Genomic DNA, 16032 nt, shown 5'->3' with positions numbered 1-16032 from the left:
TCACTAGATACAGGTCCCTTAACCTTGCAGATCCCAGCCTTCAAAACTGTAAGAAACAAATCACTGTTCTTTATAAATTACCCAGTCTCAGCTATTTTATTATCACAACACAGACTATGACAATGTGTAAAGTGTCTTGCATTTACCATGGCTCAAAAGCTTATTTTATTCTTCTCAATTTATTTTCCAGCTTACAGTGTTCTACAAAAAAAAAATTCATAGATCATTGCAATCTATCTCTTTTAAATATCCCCAGGTGTTTTTTTAAAAAAAGCTTTTGGCCGAGCACAGTGGCTTACGCCTGTAATCCCAGCACTTTGGGAGGCCGAGGCGGGTGGATCACGAGGTCAGGAGATTGATTCCATCCTGGCCAACATGGTGAAACCCCATCTCTACTAAAAAATATAAAAATTAGCTGGGCGTGGTGGCCCACGCCTGTAGTCCCAGCTACTTGGGAGGCTGAGGCAGGAGAATTGCTTGAACCCGGGAGGCAGAGGTTGCAGTGAGCTGAGACCGCGCCACTGTATTCCAACCTGGTGCCTGGCAACAGAGTGAGACTCTGTCTCAAAAAAAAAAAAAAGAAAGCTTTTGACCATTTCAGCCCAAACGTTGTGGCTCACACTTATAATCCCAGTACTTCAGGAGGCCAAGGCAGGAGATCACTTGAGCTCAGGAGTTTGAGACAAGCCTTGGCAACACAGTGAGACTCTATCTCTACAAAAAATACAAAAATTAGTCAGGTGTGATGGTGCACATCTGTAGTCGCAGCTACTCAGGAGGCTGAGGTGGGAGGATGGCTTGAGCCAAGGAGATGAAGGTTGCAGTGAGCCAAGACTGTGCCACTGTACTGCAGCCTGGGCAACAGAGCCAGACTCTGTCTCAAAAAAATTAATAAAAATAAATATAAATAAGTAATAAACTTTAACCATTTAACATAGAGATTGTTAAAAAATGTACTCATTTCCCCATACTTAAAATACAGTGAACAATGATAACTATTTCTTAATGATTCATGCTTATTATCATTGTAATGTATAACTTTAAAAGTTTTTGTGGCCGGGCACGGTGGCTCACACCTGTAATCCCAGCACTTTGGGAGGCCAATGCAGTTGAATCACCTGAGGTCAGGAGTTCAAGACCTGCCTGACCAACATAGAGAAATCCTGTCTCTACTAAAAATACAAAATTAGCTGGGCATAGTGGCACATGCCTGTAATCCCAGCTACTCGGGAGGCTGAGGCAGGAGAATCCTTGAACACAGGAGGCAGAGGTTGCGGTGAGCTGAGATTGCGGCATTGCACTCCAGCCTGGGCAACAAGAGTGAAACTCTGTCTCAAAAAAAAAGTTTCTGTATAAACTTATTAACCTGCTCTCAAAGTGGTGTCATGCTGTTACCTCTTAAAACACAAAATAAGAAAGTGTTTATTTTACCTGCTACCTGTTCAAACTGTCAGATGTCTTTTGATAGTTTTCAGTTTGCCTGCCCCTAGAACTGTCCCATTTCTAATATTCTGTTTCTATGGTAATTCATCATGTTCAAACTGTGTTTTGAGGACTAAGCTCTGATTTTCTGCCTGGCCCAAATTCCTACCTAAGGGGTGTGGGAAGCCATGCCCTGCAAATCATGGATTTTTATCAGATGGGTTTTATTTGACCCTGTATATTGTGACTTGCTTTTCAATCTGACTCTGGTATAACATTATGAGACAAGGAATAAAATATTTAACCTCAAAATATATTTCCTTGCCATACCTTGAAATTGTCCTGCAAAGTCTCTTTTGGGAAAAATCCACATTCTAGAGAATCCCCTTTCCCCTTTGTTTTCCTTCCTTTCTTTCCAGATCCAGGAGATAATCAACTAAGAGCCAGGCATTCTTTAGGTCCAATAAAAAACATTTTACAACCTGTTATCCCTCTTAAGTCTGCTATCTGAGAGATTCCTCTGCACAATAAAACTTGGTCCCCAGGATCCTTTATCTTAACCTGAACATTGCTTTCTATTAATCACAGGTCTTCAGATAAACTCAACCAACTGTCAACCAGAAAATGTTTAAATTTACCTATAGTCTGGAAGCCACGCCACCCGCTTTAAGTTGTCCCGCCTTTCTGAACCAAACCAATGTATTTCTTAAATGTATTTGACTGATGTCTCATGCCTCCCTAAAATACACAAAACCAAGCTGTACCCCAACCACATTGAGTACATGTTCTCAGGACCTCCTGAGAGCTGTGTTCGTGGGCCATGGTCACTCATATTTGGCTAAGAATAAATGTCTTCAAATATTTTACAGAGTTTGACTCTTTTTGCCAACAGTTTAAAAAATTAGAATAGGCTGAATATATTGTTGTTATAATCTTCATTATGTTCAATATGACACAATGAAGTAGGAAAAGCCGTGAAACAAACCTCTCAAACACCAAACTGGAAAGGAAGGAGTGATTTATTTGGCTGGGAGCAGCGGTGGCATAGTTGCCTAATAGCTGAGCTCCCCAACAAAGAAAATCCTTGCCCTTTTAAAGGCTTACATACAGCTCTAGAAATTACAGGTGAAAGGGTCTTGATCCATGAAGTAGGCATGGGGTACGTGACTTAGGTGGGGATTTGATGGTGTTTAAGTAAAAACAATGCCTTCCAGAAAGATTCCTTCATACTGTATCTGTGATCTATAGATGGCACTGTGGTTAGCAGTAGGGGTCTTACCCTTAACCTGGCTGGTGGCACCAACCAGTCCCTCCTCTGGCTGACTTCTAACTTCTCCTTTTGAGATGCAATGTAGAAGGCTGAAGAGGATTAAGGATCTCCTTTCTCAACAATACTATTATGATATTTTATATGTGATTCTACTAGTCACACTCTCTAAAGCTCTCATTCATGTTGCTCTTTCTCTTTCCAGACTCCTCCTTCTTCCTTTCCCCAAATCTATCATTACAACCAGAATGTTTCTAAAATAAGGATTTGATCAGTACTCTCTGGGTTCAGAATGGTCAGCTCCATATTACCTGAAGGAAAAAAATTAAACTCCTTAGCATTATAAAAAGGCTCTTCATAGTCTAGTCTCAATCCTCATTTCCTGCCATTCTCCAAGGCTTTAAGTCATAAATAACAATTGGCCAATCCTTAAATACAGCAAGCTCTTTTATATCAACTTAAGTACGCCAGGCACAATGTCTATTGCCTGCAATCCCAGCACTTTGGGAGGTTGAGATGGGAGGACTGATTGAAGTCAGGAGTTCAAGTTCAGCCTGGGCAACATAGCAAAACTCTGGCTCTACAAAAAATATAAAAATTAGGCAGGCATGGTGGTGCGGGCCTGCAGACCTAGCTTCTCAGGAGGCTGCAGCAAAAGAAATCACTTCAACCCAGAGGTTTGTTACAGTAAGCCATGATAGTGCCACTGCACTCTAGTCTGGGTGATACAGCCAGACTCTGTGAAAGAGGGAGAGAACAAAAGAAAGAAGAGAGGGAGAAGGAGGGAGTGAGGGAGGGAGGGAGAGAAAAAGGAAGGAAGGGAGAGAGGAAGGAAGGGAGAGAGGAAGGAGGGGAGAGAGGGAAAGAAGGAAATGACAGGTCAAGATCATAGCCAATGGCATGCATACCAGATCTTTATCCTAACCACTATTTCCAAAAAATATCTTCATTACTCCTATGGACCTCAACATACCTTGCACAGGCATGTTTCTTTTATCTCAAATATCACTGCTAGGATTTGCCTGTTGCTAAAATCCTATTCCTTCCCTTAAGACAAAGCTGAAAAATTATTCCTGCAAATCCCATCTGGATTCTGTCTTTATCCCAACTCCCTTCTCTGTGTTTCCATAAACTACTCAATTGTCATTGCATTTATCACATTGAATCAAAATTATTTAATTAGAGTTCTGTTTCCCTAACATGGATGTGAGGTCCTTGAGGACAGACAGCTTAATGTTCCTCATCTTTTTATCCCTAACACCTATAGCATGCCTTTAATAAAGGAGGTTCTGGGGTTTTTTTTAAAGGTTTAGATTCTCGTATTTTAATAAACTATAAAAATTACCCTCCCAGTCTGCCCTATGCCCTGCTCCCCTACTTTATTGTGTGTTAAGGTAAATTAAAAAACATTAAGATACAGAAAACATGGCTCACGCCTATAATCCCAACACTTTGGGAGGCTGAGGCAGGCAGATCACTTTAAGTCAGGAGTTTGAGACCAGCCTGTCCAACATGGTGAAACCATGTCTCTACTCAAAATACAAAAATTGCCAGGCATGGTGGTGGGCACCTGTAATCCTGGCTACTAGGGAGGCTGAGGCAGGAGAATCGCTTGAACCTGGGAGGCAGAGGTTGCAGTGACCTGAGATTGTACCACTGCACTCCAGCCTGGGCAATAGAGTAAAACTCTATAGAAAAAAAAAAAAGATATAGAAAACAGAGAAATGTTTATTTATAGATACCAATTTGAAATTTTTAGTCATAAGGAATCTTGAAACTTAAAATATATCAAAATTAAAGTTTAAAATACAGTTTCAACACATTCAACAGTAAATCAATAGTTTAACAAATATGTTAAGCTGTTATGTCCTAGCTTTATATGAAAATTAGCCAACAAAACATGCATTTACAATACAATAAGTGTCATAACAAGATACTACAGGAAACATTCAGAAAAGATACCTAACACTGACTTGGGGTGTCAGAAAGGCCTGTAGCAGAAGTCACATCTAAACTGGAATGGTAAAAGATGAACTGCAGTTAGCTAGAGAAGCCTGGGAGAAGGGGTTGCAGGGAAGAAGGAAATATTCTAGGCAAAAATTAGAGTTCCAAGGCTAGAAAATGACAGCAGATACGTTCAAGTAACTTAAAGCAGCTCAATTAGACTAGAAGACAGAATGGAGAGTGAGGAGTAGCAACAGTAGCAAGTAGTAGGAGACTACAGGAAAACAGCCATATAGAAGAGTTTGCATTTTAATTCAGAAGTTGTGAGAAGAGACTCTAAAGAGAAAAGATTGAAGGATTTTATGCAGATGAGTATAGTAACCATGACCCTCCCCCCGGGCCCCCACAGAGATCTGCTTCCTAATCCCTGGAATTTGTGAATATGTTAACTGATAAAAGGAATTTTCTAGTTAGGATTAAATTAAGGGTCTTGAGATGGAGAGATTATCCTGGATTGTCTCCTGGCCACAGTGTAATCATAAGAGTCCTTACAAGAGGGTGGCAGGAGAATCAGAGTCAGAAAGAGAAGATATAAGTACAAAAACAGAAGTCAGAGGAGGAGAAAATACTCTACTTCTGGTTTTAAAGACAGAGAAAGGGGTAAAAGTCAAGAAATGTAGGCTGCCTCTAGAAAGTGAAAAGAGAAAAGCAATGGACTCCCCCCAGAGCTTCCAGAAAAATGCAGACCTGCTGACATACTGATTTTAGCCCAGTGAAACTGAGCTCAGAACTGTGAGATAATACATTTAGCTCCAGAATTGTGAGAAAGTACATTTGTGTTGTTTTAAATGCCTAAATATGTGGTGAATTTTTACATCAACATTAAGAAATGAATACAGAGTGATATGCTGAGAGTTATGTTTTCAAAAGATCACTCAGGCAACAATGTAAAGAAGAGGCTATAATAGCAAGGCTGGAGAAGGGTGACCAAATAGGAGGCTCTTATAAGAAATGAGATGAGAGACTCAAGGTATTCTGGGCTGGAGCAGCAGCCATGGGGATAGAAAAAACAGATACATTCAAGAGGTATATAGGAAGGAGACTTGGCAGATTTGATGACTGATTGGAGGGAAGGGAAGAGTTAAGAATGGCTTTCATGTATCTAGCTTGCATAAAGAGGTTGGATATGGAGCTATTCACTGAAACCTGGAAGAACTGACTTAGAAAAGAAGATGGTGCCCGGGTGCGGTGGCTCATGCCTGTAATCCCAGCACTTTGAGAGGCCGAGGCAGACAGATCACCTGAGGTCAGGAGTTCTGACCAGCCTAGCCAACATGGTAAAACCCCATCTCTACTAAAAATACAAAAATTAGCTGGTGTGGTGGCGGGAGCCTGTAATCTCAGCTAGTTGGGAGGCTGAGGCAGGAGAATTGCTTGAACTTAGGAGATGGAAGTTGCAGTGAGCTGTAATTGCACCACTGCATTCCAGCCGGGAAACAAGAGCAAAACTCTGCCTAAAAAAAAAAAAAAAAAAATTACCACAAGCTGAGTGGTTTATAAACAAGAGAAACTGACTTCTTACAGTTCTGGAGGCTGGGAAGTTCTCAGATCAAGGTGCTGGGCAGATTCAGTGTCTAGTAAGAGCCCACTTTCTGGCTCATAGATGGCACCTTCTCGCTCTATCTTCGCATGGTAGAAGGGGCAAGGAGTCTGTCTTGAGCCTCTTGTATAAGGGTACTGATCCCATTCATGAGGCTTCTGCTCCCCTCGCATAATCACCTTCCAAAGGCCCCACTTCCTAATACTATCGCCTTGAAGGTGAGGACTTCAACATGTGAATTTTAGAGAAGAACAACATGCAAATCGTAGCAAATGCTTAGAGGGTGATAAGATATTTGAGTCCAAAGGTCTAGCGAGATATGTGGGCATGAGATGTAACTTTGGAAGTCATGAATATGTGAATAATAATTATAAAATCATGAAAGTGGATAAGTCATATAATAAGGATATTCAGGATAAAAGGACAACCCAGCACATATCTTTGAAGAGCCATAGCATTTAGGAAGTAAGCAAAAAAGAGAAGTATATAAAAAGGACTCAGAGGGAAACCACAAAGACGTAGGAAGAAAATCAGGAGACTGTATAATCACAGAAGCAAAGAAAGGCAGTCATTCGATGATGACAGATATTCAGCAGTATCAAATAAATTGTCGATATTTCTCTTATTCAAATATGAGAACTGATGTGTCCATTAAATTTAACAATCTGCCTCTTGTGACTGTGTTAGGTTGGGCTCTCCAGAAAAAGACCCTGAGGCAAGGACTTTATTAAGAATGTGCTTCCAAGCCTGGGCAACATGGTGAAACCCCATCTCTACCAAAAACATAAAAATTAGCTAAGTGTGGCAGTATGTGCCTGTAATACCAGCCACTTGGGAGGCTGAGGTTGGAGGATTGCTTGAGCCCAGGGGGTAAAGGTTGCAGTAAGCTGAGATCGCACCACCACACTGTAGTCCAGGAAGGAAGGAAGGAAGGGAGGAAGGGAAGAAGGGAGGAAGGGAGGAAGGGAGGAAAGGAGGGGAGGAAGGGGGAGAGGGGGAACAGAAGGGGGGGAGGGGGGAAAGGGGAGGAAGGGGGGAGGAGAGGAAGGAAGGAAGGAAGGGAGAAAAGAGAAAAGAGGAAAGAGAAAAGAAAAGAAGTAAAAAGAACAAAAAAAAGAAAAGAAGAATCAGCTTCGAGAAGAAACCAGTAGAGCAGTGAGAAAAGGACAGAGAAGGGAAACGAAGCCAACCAACAGTGTGATTTCAGGCGAAGTTGTGTGGAAGGTAACTTCAACTGATTTTGCAAAGGAATTCTGGAGTTTAAGTTATATTCAGGTTTTTGCCAAATCAATGTGAAAGAGCTGGGCGTTCATACCTTCATATCATACAGTTAATTAAGGGCTACCAGGCACTTTGGTTACTCTGTACTTAAGAACAGACGGCTCTAACAGCCTGAAGGTAGGCCTTGAAAAAGAGTCCAGGTGTGGGCCATTAGGCACATAGAGCAGCAAAAGGTGTATATTGAAAGGTAAAAGGGATCCAGGATGGTCTGAACAGAGAACCAACAAGATCTGCTAAGGTGACCTTGACAAGAGCAGTCTCAGCGCAGTACTGGGCACGGAAATAAGACTGCAACACATTGAGACATGGTGATGAAAAGAAGATAGCGAGCATAAGAAATTTGTTTTTCAACAGATTTGGCTATGAATAGAAAATTGATATAGTGGTAGCTGGAGAAGATGAAGTCCAGGGAGAACTTTTACAAAGATGGGAGAGACATGAGGAAGTTTGAATCCTTAGAAGAAGCCCATAGAATGAAAAATAATGAAGATTCAGGAGATAAGTGCAACGATGGGATCCAGAGCACAGATGGAGGAATTAGCTAGAGAATACCACTTCCAGCTTACACAAAGGGAGTGAAAAATAGATAAGTATAAATGCATATTTGGTAGCAGAAAGTCAAAAAAGATAACAATGGTTGGAGCTTAACCAATGTAACATGATTAAATGACTTTTCATATTCCTAGCACTTATGTATTATATAAAGAGCAGGTATAGGTAGACCAACAAGATGTTGCTGTTAACAAGTAAAGGATAGTTAAAAATGGTCTCTTTTTGCCTTTCCCAATGCCTCACTAAATACACATGAATATATATATTTAAAAAAGAATATGGTGAACAACATTGGACAGGTAGAGTCACAGTCAATGTAATACCAGAATTATGAAGGAATTACACTAATTAAAGGTACTTGGAATTGAACTGAAGAAAACCTACTCAGGTCTTAAATGCCTTCTAGATTTTCATGTACCACTTTCATTTAGACTACCAGAACACCAGCTGGGGTAGTCAGGCAAGTGGAGGTATGGAAGACAGACCAAGCTGCAAGCAACCAAAAACTGGACAAAGAGTAGTGAATATAAACTATCCTTCCATCTACAGATTTAAGAAGAAAACAGCACTGCCATGCCAGTGAACAAACAGCCAGGTTGCAAAGACAACTTTCTTTTCTTTTCTAAAAAAATTTTATTTTAGATTCAGCAGGTACCTGTGCAGGTTTGTTGCACAGATATATTGTGTGATGCTGAAGTTTGGGCTTCTACTGAATATGGTACCTGGTTAGTAAACACAGTACCCAATATTTTTGAACCCTTGCCCCACTCCTCTCTCCTTTTGGAGTCCTCAATATCTACTGTTCTCATCTTTATATCCCCATGTGTACCCAATGTTTAGCTCCGGCATATAAGTGAGAACATGCAATATTTGGTTTTCTGTTTCTGTGTTTATTCACTTAGAATAATGGCCTCCAGCTACATCCATGCTGTTACAAAGAAGATGATTTCATTCTATTGTGACTATATAGTATTCCAAGGTGTATATGTACCAAATTTTCTCCACCAAATCCACTGTTGATGGGCACGTGGGTTCATTCCATGTTTTTGCTACCGTGAATAATGTTGTGATAAACATATGAGTGCAGGTGTCTTTTTCGTAGAACAATTTATGTACTTTTGGGTTTATATGCAGTAATGGGATTGCTGGTTTGAATGGTAATTCTATTCTTAGTTCTCTGAGAAATCTCCAAACTGCTTTCCACAGAGGCTTAATTTACAATCCTAACAACAACGTATGAGCATTCCCTTCTCTCTGCAGACTTGCCAATATCTGTTATTTTTTGACTTTTTAATAGCTATTCTGACTGGTGTGTGATGGTGTCTCATTGTGGTTTTGACTTGTACTTTTCTGATAATTAGTGATGTTGAGAATTTTTTCGTCTGTTGGTTGCTTGTATGTCTTCCTTTTGAGAAGTATCTGTTGATGTACTTTGCCCAGAGCAATTTTCTTATTCAAATAAGAGAACTAATGTGTCTATTAAATTTAACAATATGGACAGTAGGGTGGGGTGTTAAAAGTCTCGCACTATTATTGTGTGGGAGTCTAAGTCTCCTTGTAGGTCTCTATGAACTTGTTTTATGAATCTGGATGTTCCTGTATTGGGTGCATATATATTTAGGATAGTTAGCTCTTCTTGTTGCATTGATCCCTTTGCCATCATGTATTGTTCTTCTTTGTCTTTTCTGATTTTGTTGGTTTAAAGTCTGTCCTATCAGAGACGAGGATTGCAACCACTGCTTTTGTTTTTGCTTTCCATTTGCTCGGCAAATACTCCTCCATCCCTTTACTTTGAGACTGTATGACTCTTTGCACATTGGATGGGTCTCCTGAATACAGCACACTGATGGGTCTTGACTTTTTATCCAATTTTCCAGTCTGTGTCTTTTAATTGGGGCATTTAACCTCTCTACATTTAAGGTTAATATTGTTACATGTGAATCTGATCCTATCATCATGGTGCTAGCTGGTTATTTTGCAAGTTAGTTGATGCAGTTTCTTCATGGTGTCACTGGTCTTCATATTATGGTGTGTTGCAGTGTCTGGTACTGGTTTTTCCTTTCCATATTTAGTGCTTCCTTCAGGAACTCTTGTAAGACAGACCCAGTAGTGACAAAATCCCTCAGCAGTTGCTTGTCTGTAAAGGATTTTATTTCTCCTTCACTTATGAAGTTTAGTTTGGCTGGATAAAATCCTGGGTTGAAAATTTTTTTATTTAAGAATGTTGAATATTGGCCCCCACTCTCTTCTGGCTTGTAGGGTTTCTGCAGAGAGATCCACTGTGAGTCTGATGAGCTTCCCTTTGTAAGTAACCTGACCTTTCTCTATGGCTGCCCTTAACATTTTTTTCCTTCATTTCAACCTTGGTGAATCTGATGACTACGAGACAGAAAATTAATGAGGATATTCAGGACTTGAACTCAGCTCTGGACCAAGCAGACCTAATAGACATCTATAGAACTCTCCACCCCAAATCAACAGAATATACATCCTTCTCAGCACTACATAGCACTTATTCTAAAATCGACCACATAATTGGAAGTAAAACACTCCTCAGCAAATGAAAAAGAATGGAAATCATAACAGTCTCTCAGACCACAGTGCAATCAAATTAGAACTCAGGATTAAGAAACTAACTCAAAACTGCACAACTACATGGAAACTAAACAACCTGCTCCAGAATGACTACTGAGTAAATAATGAAATTAAGTACTTTGAAACCAATGAGAACAAAGAGACAATGTACCAGAATCTCTGGGACACAGCTAAAGCAGGGTTAAGAGGGAAATTTATAGCACTAAATGCCCACATCAGAAAGTGGGAAAAATCTAAAATAGACACTTTAACATTGCAATTAGAAAAGAACTAGAGAAGCAAGAGCAAACAAATTCAAAACCTAAAAGAAGACAAGAAATAACTAACATAAGGGTAGAACTGAAGGAGATAGAGACACAAAAAACCCTTCAACAGTCAATGAATGCAGGAGCTGGATTTTTGAAAAAATTAACAAAATAGATAGACCGCTAGCCTGACTGATAAAGAAGAAAGAAGAACCAAATAGACACAATAAAAAATGATAAAGGGTATGATATCACTACTGATCCCACAGAAATACAAACTACTATCAGAGAATACTATAAACACCTCTATACAAATAAACTAGAAAACCTAGAAGAAATTGATAAATTCCTGGACACATACACCTTCCCAAGACTAAATCAGGAAGAAGCTGAATCCCTGAAAAGACCAATAACAAGTTCTGAAATTGAGGGAGTAATTAATAGTCTACCAACCAAAAAAATCCCAGGACCAGACAGTTTCACAGCCGAATCCAACCAGAGGTACAAAGAGGAGCTGGTACCATTCCTTCTGAAACTATTCCAAACAGTAGAAAAACAGGGATTCCTCCCTAACTAATTTTATGAGTCCAGTATCATCCTGATGCCAACACCTGGCAGAGACACAACAAAAAAAGAAAATTTCAGGCCAATATCTCTGATGAATGTCGATGCAAAAATCCTCAATAAGATACTGCAAATTGAATCCAGCAGCACATCAAAAAGCTTATCCGTCATGATCAAGTTGGTTTCATCCCTGAGATGAAAGGCTGGTTCAACATATGTAGATCAATAAATGTAATCTGTCACATAAACAGAACCAATGACAAAAAACAGATGATTAGCTCAATAGATGCAGAAAAGGCCTTCAATAAAATTCAGCACCCCTTCATGCTAAAAACTCTCAATAAACTAGGTATTGATGGAACATATCTCAAAATAATAAGAGCTATTTAGACCGGGCATGGTGGCTCATGCCTGTAATCCCAGCACTTTGGGAGGCGGAGGCAGGTGGATCATGAGGTCAGAAGATCGAGACCATCCTGGCCAACATGGTGAAACCCTGTCTCTACTAAAAACACAAAAATTAGCTGGGCATGGTGGAGCGTGACTGTAATCCTAGCTACTCAGGAGGCTGAGGCAGGAGAATAGCCTGAACCAGGGAGTCGGAGGTTGCAGTGAGCTGAGATCACACCACTGCATGCCAGCCTGGTGACAGAGCAAGACTCCATCTAAAAAAAGGCTATTTATGACAAACCTATAGCAAATATCATACTCAATGAGCAAAAGCTAAAAGTATTCCCTTTGAAAACTGGCACAACACAAGGATGCCCTCACTCACCACTCCTATTCAACAGAGTATTGGAAGTTCTGGTGAGGGAAATCAGGCAAAAGAAAGAAATAAACAGTATTCAAATAGGAAGGGAGGAAGTCAAATTGTCTCTATTTGCAGACGACATGATTGTATATTTAGAAAACCCCACCAACTGGGCCCAAAAACTCCTTAGGCTGATAAGCAACTTCAGCAAAGTCTGAGGACACAAAATCAATGTGCAAAAATCACAAGCATTGCTATACACAATAATAGACAAGCAGAGAACCAAATCTTGAGTGAACTCCCATTCACAATTGCTACCAAGAAAATAAAATACCTAGGAATACAACTTCCAAGGGACATAAAGGACTTCTTCAGAGAGAACTACAAACTACTGCTCAAGGAAATAAGAGGATACGACAAGTGGAAAAACATTCCATGTTCTTGGATGAGAAGAATCAATATCGTGAAAATGGCCATACTGCCCAAAGTAATTTATAGATTCAATGCTATTCCCATCAAGCTACCATTGACTTTTTTCACAGAACTAGAAAAAACTATTTTAAATTTTATATGGAACCAAAAAAGGGCCTGTATAGCCAAGACAATCCTAAAAAAAAACAAACAAAAAAGCTGAAGGCATTATGCTACCTGACTTAAAACTATACTACAAGGCTACAGTAACCAAAACAGCATGGCATTGGTACCAAAACAAATATGTAGGCCAATGGAACACAACAGAGGCCTCAGAAACACCACCACACATCTACAACCATCTGATCTTTGACAAACCTGACAAAAACAAGCAATGGGGACAAGATTCCCCGTTTAATAAATGGTGCTGGGAAAACTGGCTAGACATGCAGAAAACTGAAATTGGACCCCTTCCTTACACCTTATACAAAAATTAACTCAAGATGGATTAAAGATTTAAAGGTAAGACCTAAAACTAAAAATCCTAGAAGAAAACCTAGGCAATATCATTCAGGACATAGGCATGGGCAAAGACTTCATAACTAAAGCACCAAAAACAATGGCAACAAAAGCCAAAGTTGACAAATGGGATCTAATAAAACTAAGGAGCTACTGCTCAACAAAAGAAACTATCATTAGAATGAATAGGCAACCTACAGAATGGAAGAAAACTTTTGAAATCTATCCATCTGACAAAGGTCTAATATCCAGAATCCACGAGGAACTTAAACAAATTTACAAGGAAAAAAAACCCCATCAAAAAGTGGGTGAAGGATATGAACAGACACTTCTCAAAAGAGGACATTTATGTGGCCAACAAACATATTTTTAAAAAGCTCATTATCACTGGTCATTAGAGAAATGCAAATTCAAACCACAGTGAGATACCATCTCATGCCAGTTAGAATGGCGATCATTAAAAAGTTAGAGAACAACAGATGCTAGAGAACATGTGGAGAAATTGGAACACTTTTACACTGTTGGTGGGAGTGTAAATTGTGGAAGACGGTGTGGCAAATCCTCAAGGATCTAGAACCAGAAATGCCATTGATCCAGCAATCCTATTACTGGTATATACCCCAAAAATTATAAATTATTCTACTATAACGGCACATGCACACGTATGTTTACTGCAGCACTATTTACAATAGCAAAGACTTGGAACCAACCCAAATGTCCATTAATGATAGACTAGATAAAGAAAATGTGGCACATATACACCATGGAATACTATGCAGCCATAAAAAGAATGAGTTCATGTCCTTTGCAGGGACATGGATGAAGCTGGAAACCATAATCCTCAGCAAACTAACACAGGAACAGAAAACCAAACACCATATGTTCTCACTCCTAAGTGGGAGTTGAACAATGAGAACACATGGACACAGGGAGGGGAACGTCACACAATGGGGCCTGTTGGTAGGTGGAGGGCAAGGGGAGGAAGAACATTAGGACAAATACCTAATGCATGCAAGGCTTAAAACCTAGATGACGAGTTGATAGGTGCAGCAAACTACCATGGCACATGTATACCTATGTAACAAACCTGCATGTTAAGCACATTTCAGCACATGTATCCCAGAAATTAAAGTTAAAAAAAAAAAATATGCCTGTTGGTGACTGTATTAGGTTGGGTTCTCCAGAAACAGACCTTGAGGTAAGGGTAATTTTCTTATCCCATGTTATTATGGGTTGAATTGTGACCCCCAAATGATATTGTGAAGTCCTAACTCCTGGTACTTGTGAGTGTGACCTTATTTGAAAATTGGGTTTTTGCAAATGTAATCAAGTTAAAGTGAGGTTATTAAGGTAAGTCTTAATCCAATATGACTAGTTTCTTTATAAAAAGACAATGTGGGCCAGGCGCTGTGGCTCACACCTGTAATCCCAGCACTTTGGGAGGCCGAGGTGGGCAGATCACAAAGTCAAGAGATTAAGGCTATCCTGGCCAACATGATGAAACCCCATCTCTACTAAAAATACAAAAATTAGCTGGGCATGGTGGCATATGCCTGTAGTCCCAGCTACTCGGGAGGCTGAGACAGGAGTATCGCTTGAACCTGGGAGGCAGAGGTTACAGTGAGCTGAGATCGCACCACTGCACTCCAGCCTAGAGACAGAGTGAGACTCTGTCTCAAAAAAAAAAACAAAACAAGAAGACAATGTGAAGACACACAGGGAGAAAAAAATATGATAATAGAAGCAGAGTTTGCAATGATGAACCTGCAAGCCAAGGCCCGAAATGGACTGACAGCAACCACAAAAAGCTAGGAAGGGGCAAAGGATTCTCCCCAAAGGTTTCAGAGGGAGCATGGCTCTTCTGACACCTTATTTTCAGCTTCTAGCTTCCAGAACTATAAGGCAAAATCTTTCTGTTGTTTTAAACCATGGAATATGTAGTAGTTTTTACAGCAGGCTAGGAAACTTATAAATCCTATCTGTTGATAATTACCTAGTCAGGACAAATCTTCCTGTCTTTGAGGATTTCCATGGAGAAAAAGAATAGAAGATATCTATGGACAACAACAAAAAAAAAAAAAAAAAAAAAAAGAAAGGAAAAGAAAAAACAATAGAAAAGAAAAGCATCCAGGAAATCAAAATATATTACATAATGTACCTCTGAAATTATTTACTATAGGATTCAGTAGAAAATTTCAGGAAAATAGCTTTCATAAAAGAATACAAGAATTTACACCTTCACTACTTGTCTTTCAGAAACATGGAAAAATAACTAAGCCAATTGTATTTTCAATAATTTATATTTATAAAATTAAATAATATTGATTTACCTGATTGAAGTCCAAAGAATAGTTCCTCATCTTGAAGCAGTTCTTGAACACAATCTAATCTCATGTTAATGGTTTCAATATCAACTAGAGGTTCTAATATATTAGAACGAAGTCGTCTACTCCCTCCAGGAGTCTTAGTATAATTTAAAACACCAAAGAGAGTGTGATTATTCCTTCGAAAACACAAGAAATGTCATTAAGAATACAAAGAAAAATGCAAGAAAATTTCATTTTCACTTATAATTAAATAATCCTATAATCTACAGCAATGATGCTTAAACTTTATTGTGCATACAATTACATGAGTTTCTAATTCAGTATGTCTAAGAAAAAGCATGAGATCTACATTTTGGGCCACGCACAGTAGCTCACATCTGTAATCCCAACAACACTCTGGGAGGCCGAGGCAGGAGGAATGCTTGAACCCAGGAGTTCAAGACCAGCATGGACAACATAGTGAGACCCTGTATCTACAAAAAATTAAAAATTAACTGGGCACAGTGGCACAGGCCTGTAGTTCCAGTTACTCAAAAGGCTGATATGGGAGGATT

General features: G+C 39.5%; 1 protein-coding gene across 1 annotated transcript in view; it reads right to left on the bottom strand.

The window, feature by feature from the left end:
- Positions 1–16032, bottom strand: part of MSH4 (mutS homolog 4) — a 99948-nt gene that overhangs the window by 59894 nt on the left and 24022 nt on the right. Inside the window, exon 7 of the mRNA XM_012442550.2 lies at positions 15482–15654. Within this exon, the coding sequence (XP_012297973.2) occupies positions 15482–15654 (173 nt within the window). The remainder of the gene's footprint in view (positions 1–15481; positions 15655–16032) is intronic.

The sequence above is a fragment of the Aotus nancymaae genome, unplaced genomic scaffold (assembly GCF_030222135.1).
Source record: "Aotus nancymaae isolate 86718 unplaced genomic scaffold, 86718_ANA_hifiasm-v0.15.2.pri h1tg000007l, whole genome shotgun sequence".
Classification (NCBI taxonomy): Eukaryota; Metazoa; Chordata; class Mammalia; order Primates; family Aotidae; genus Aotus; species Aotus nancymaae.
The sequence above is the reverse complement of the archived record's forward strand: the minus strand, read 5'-3'. Positions and strand labels throughout refer to the sequence as shown.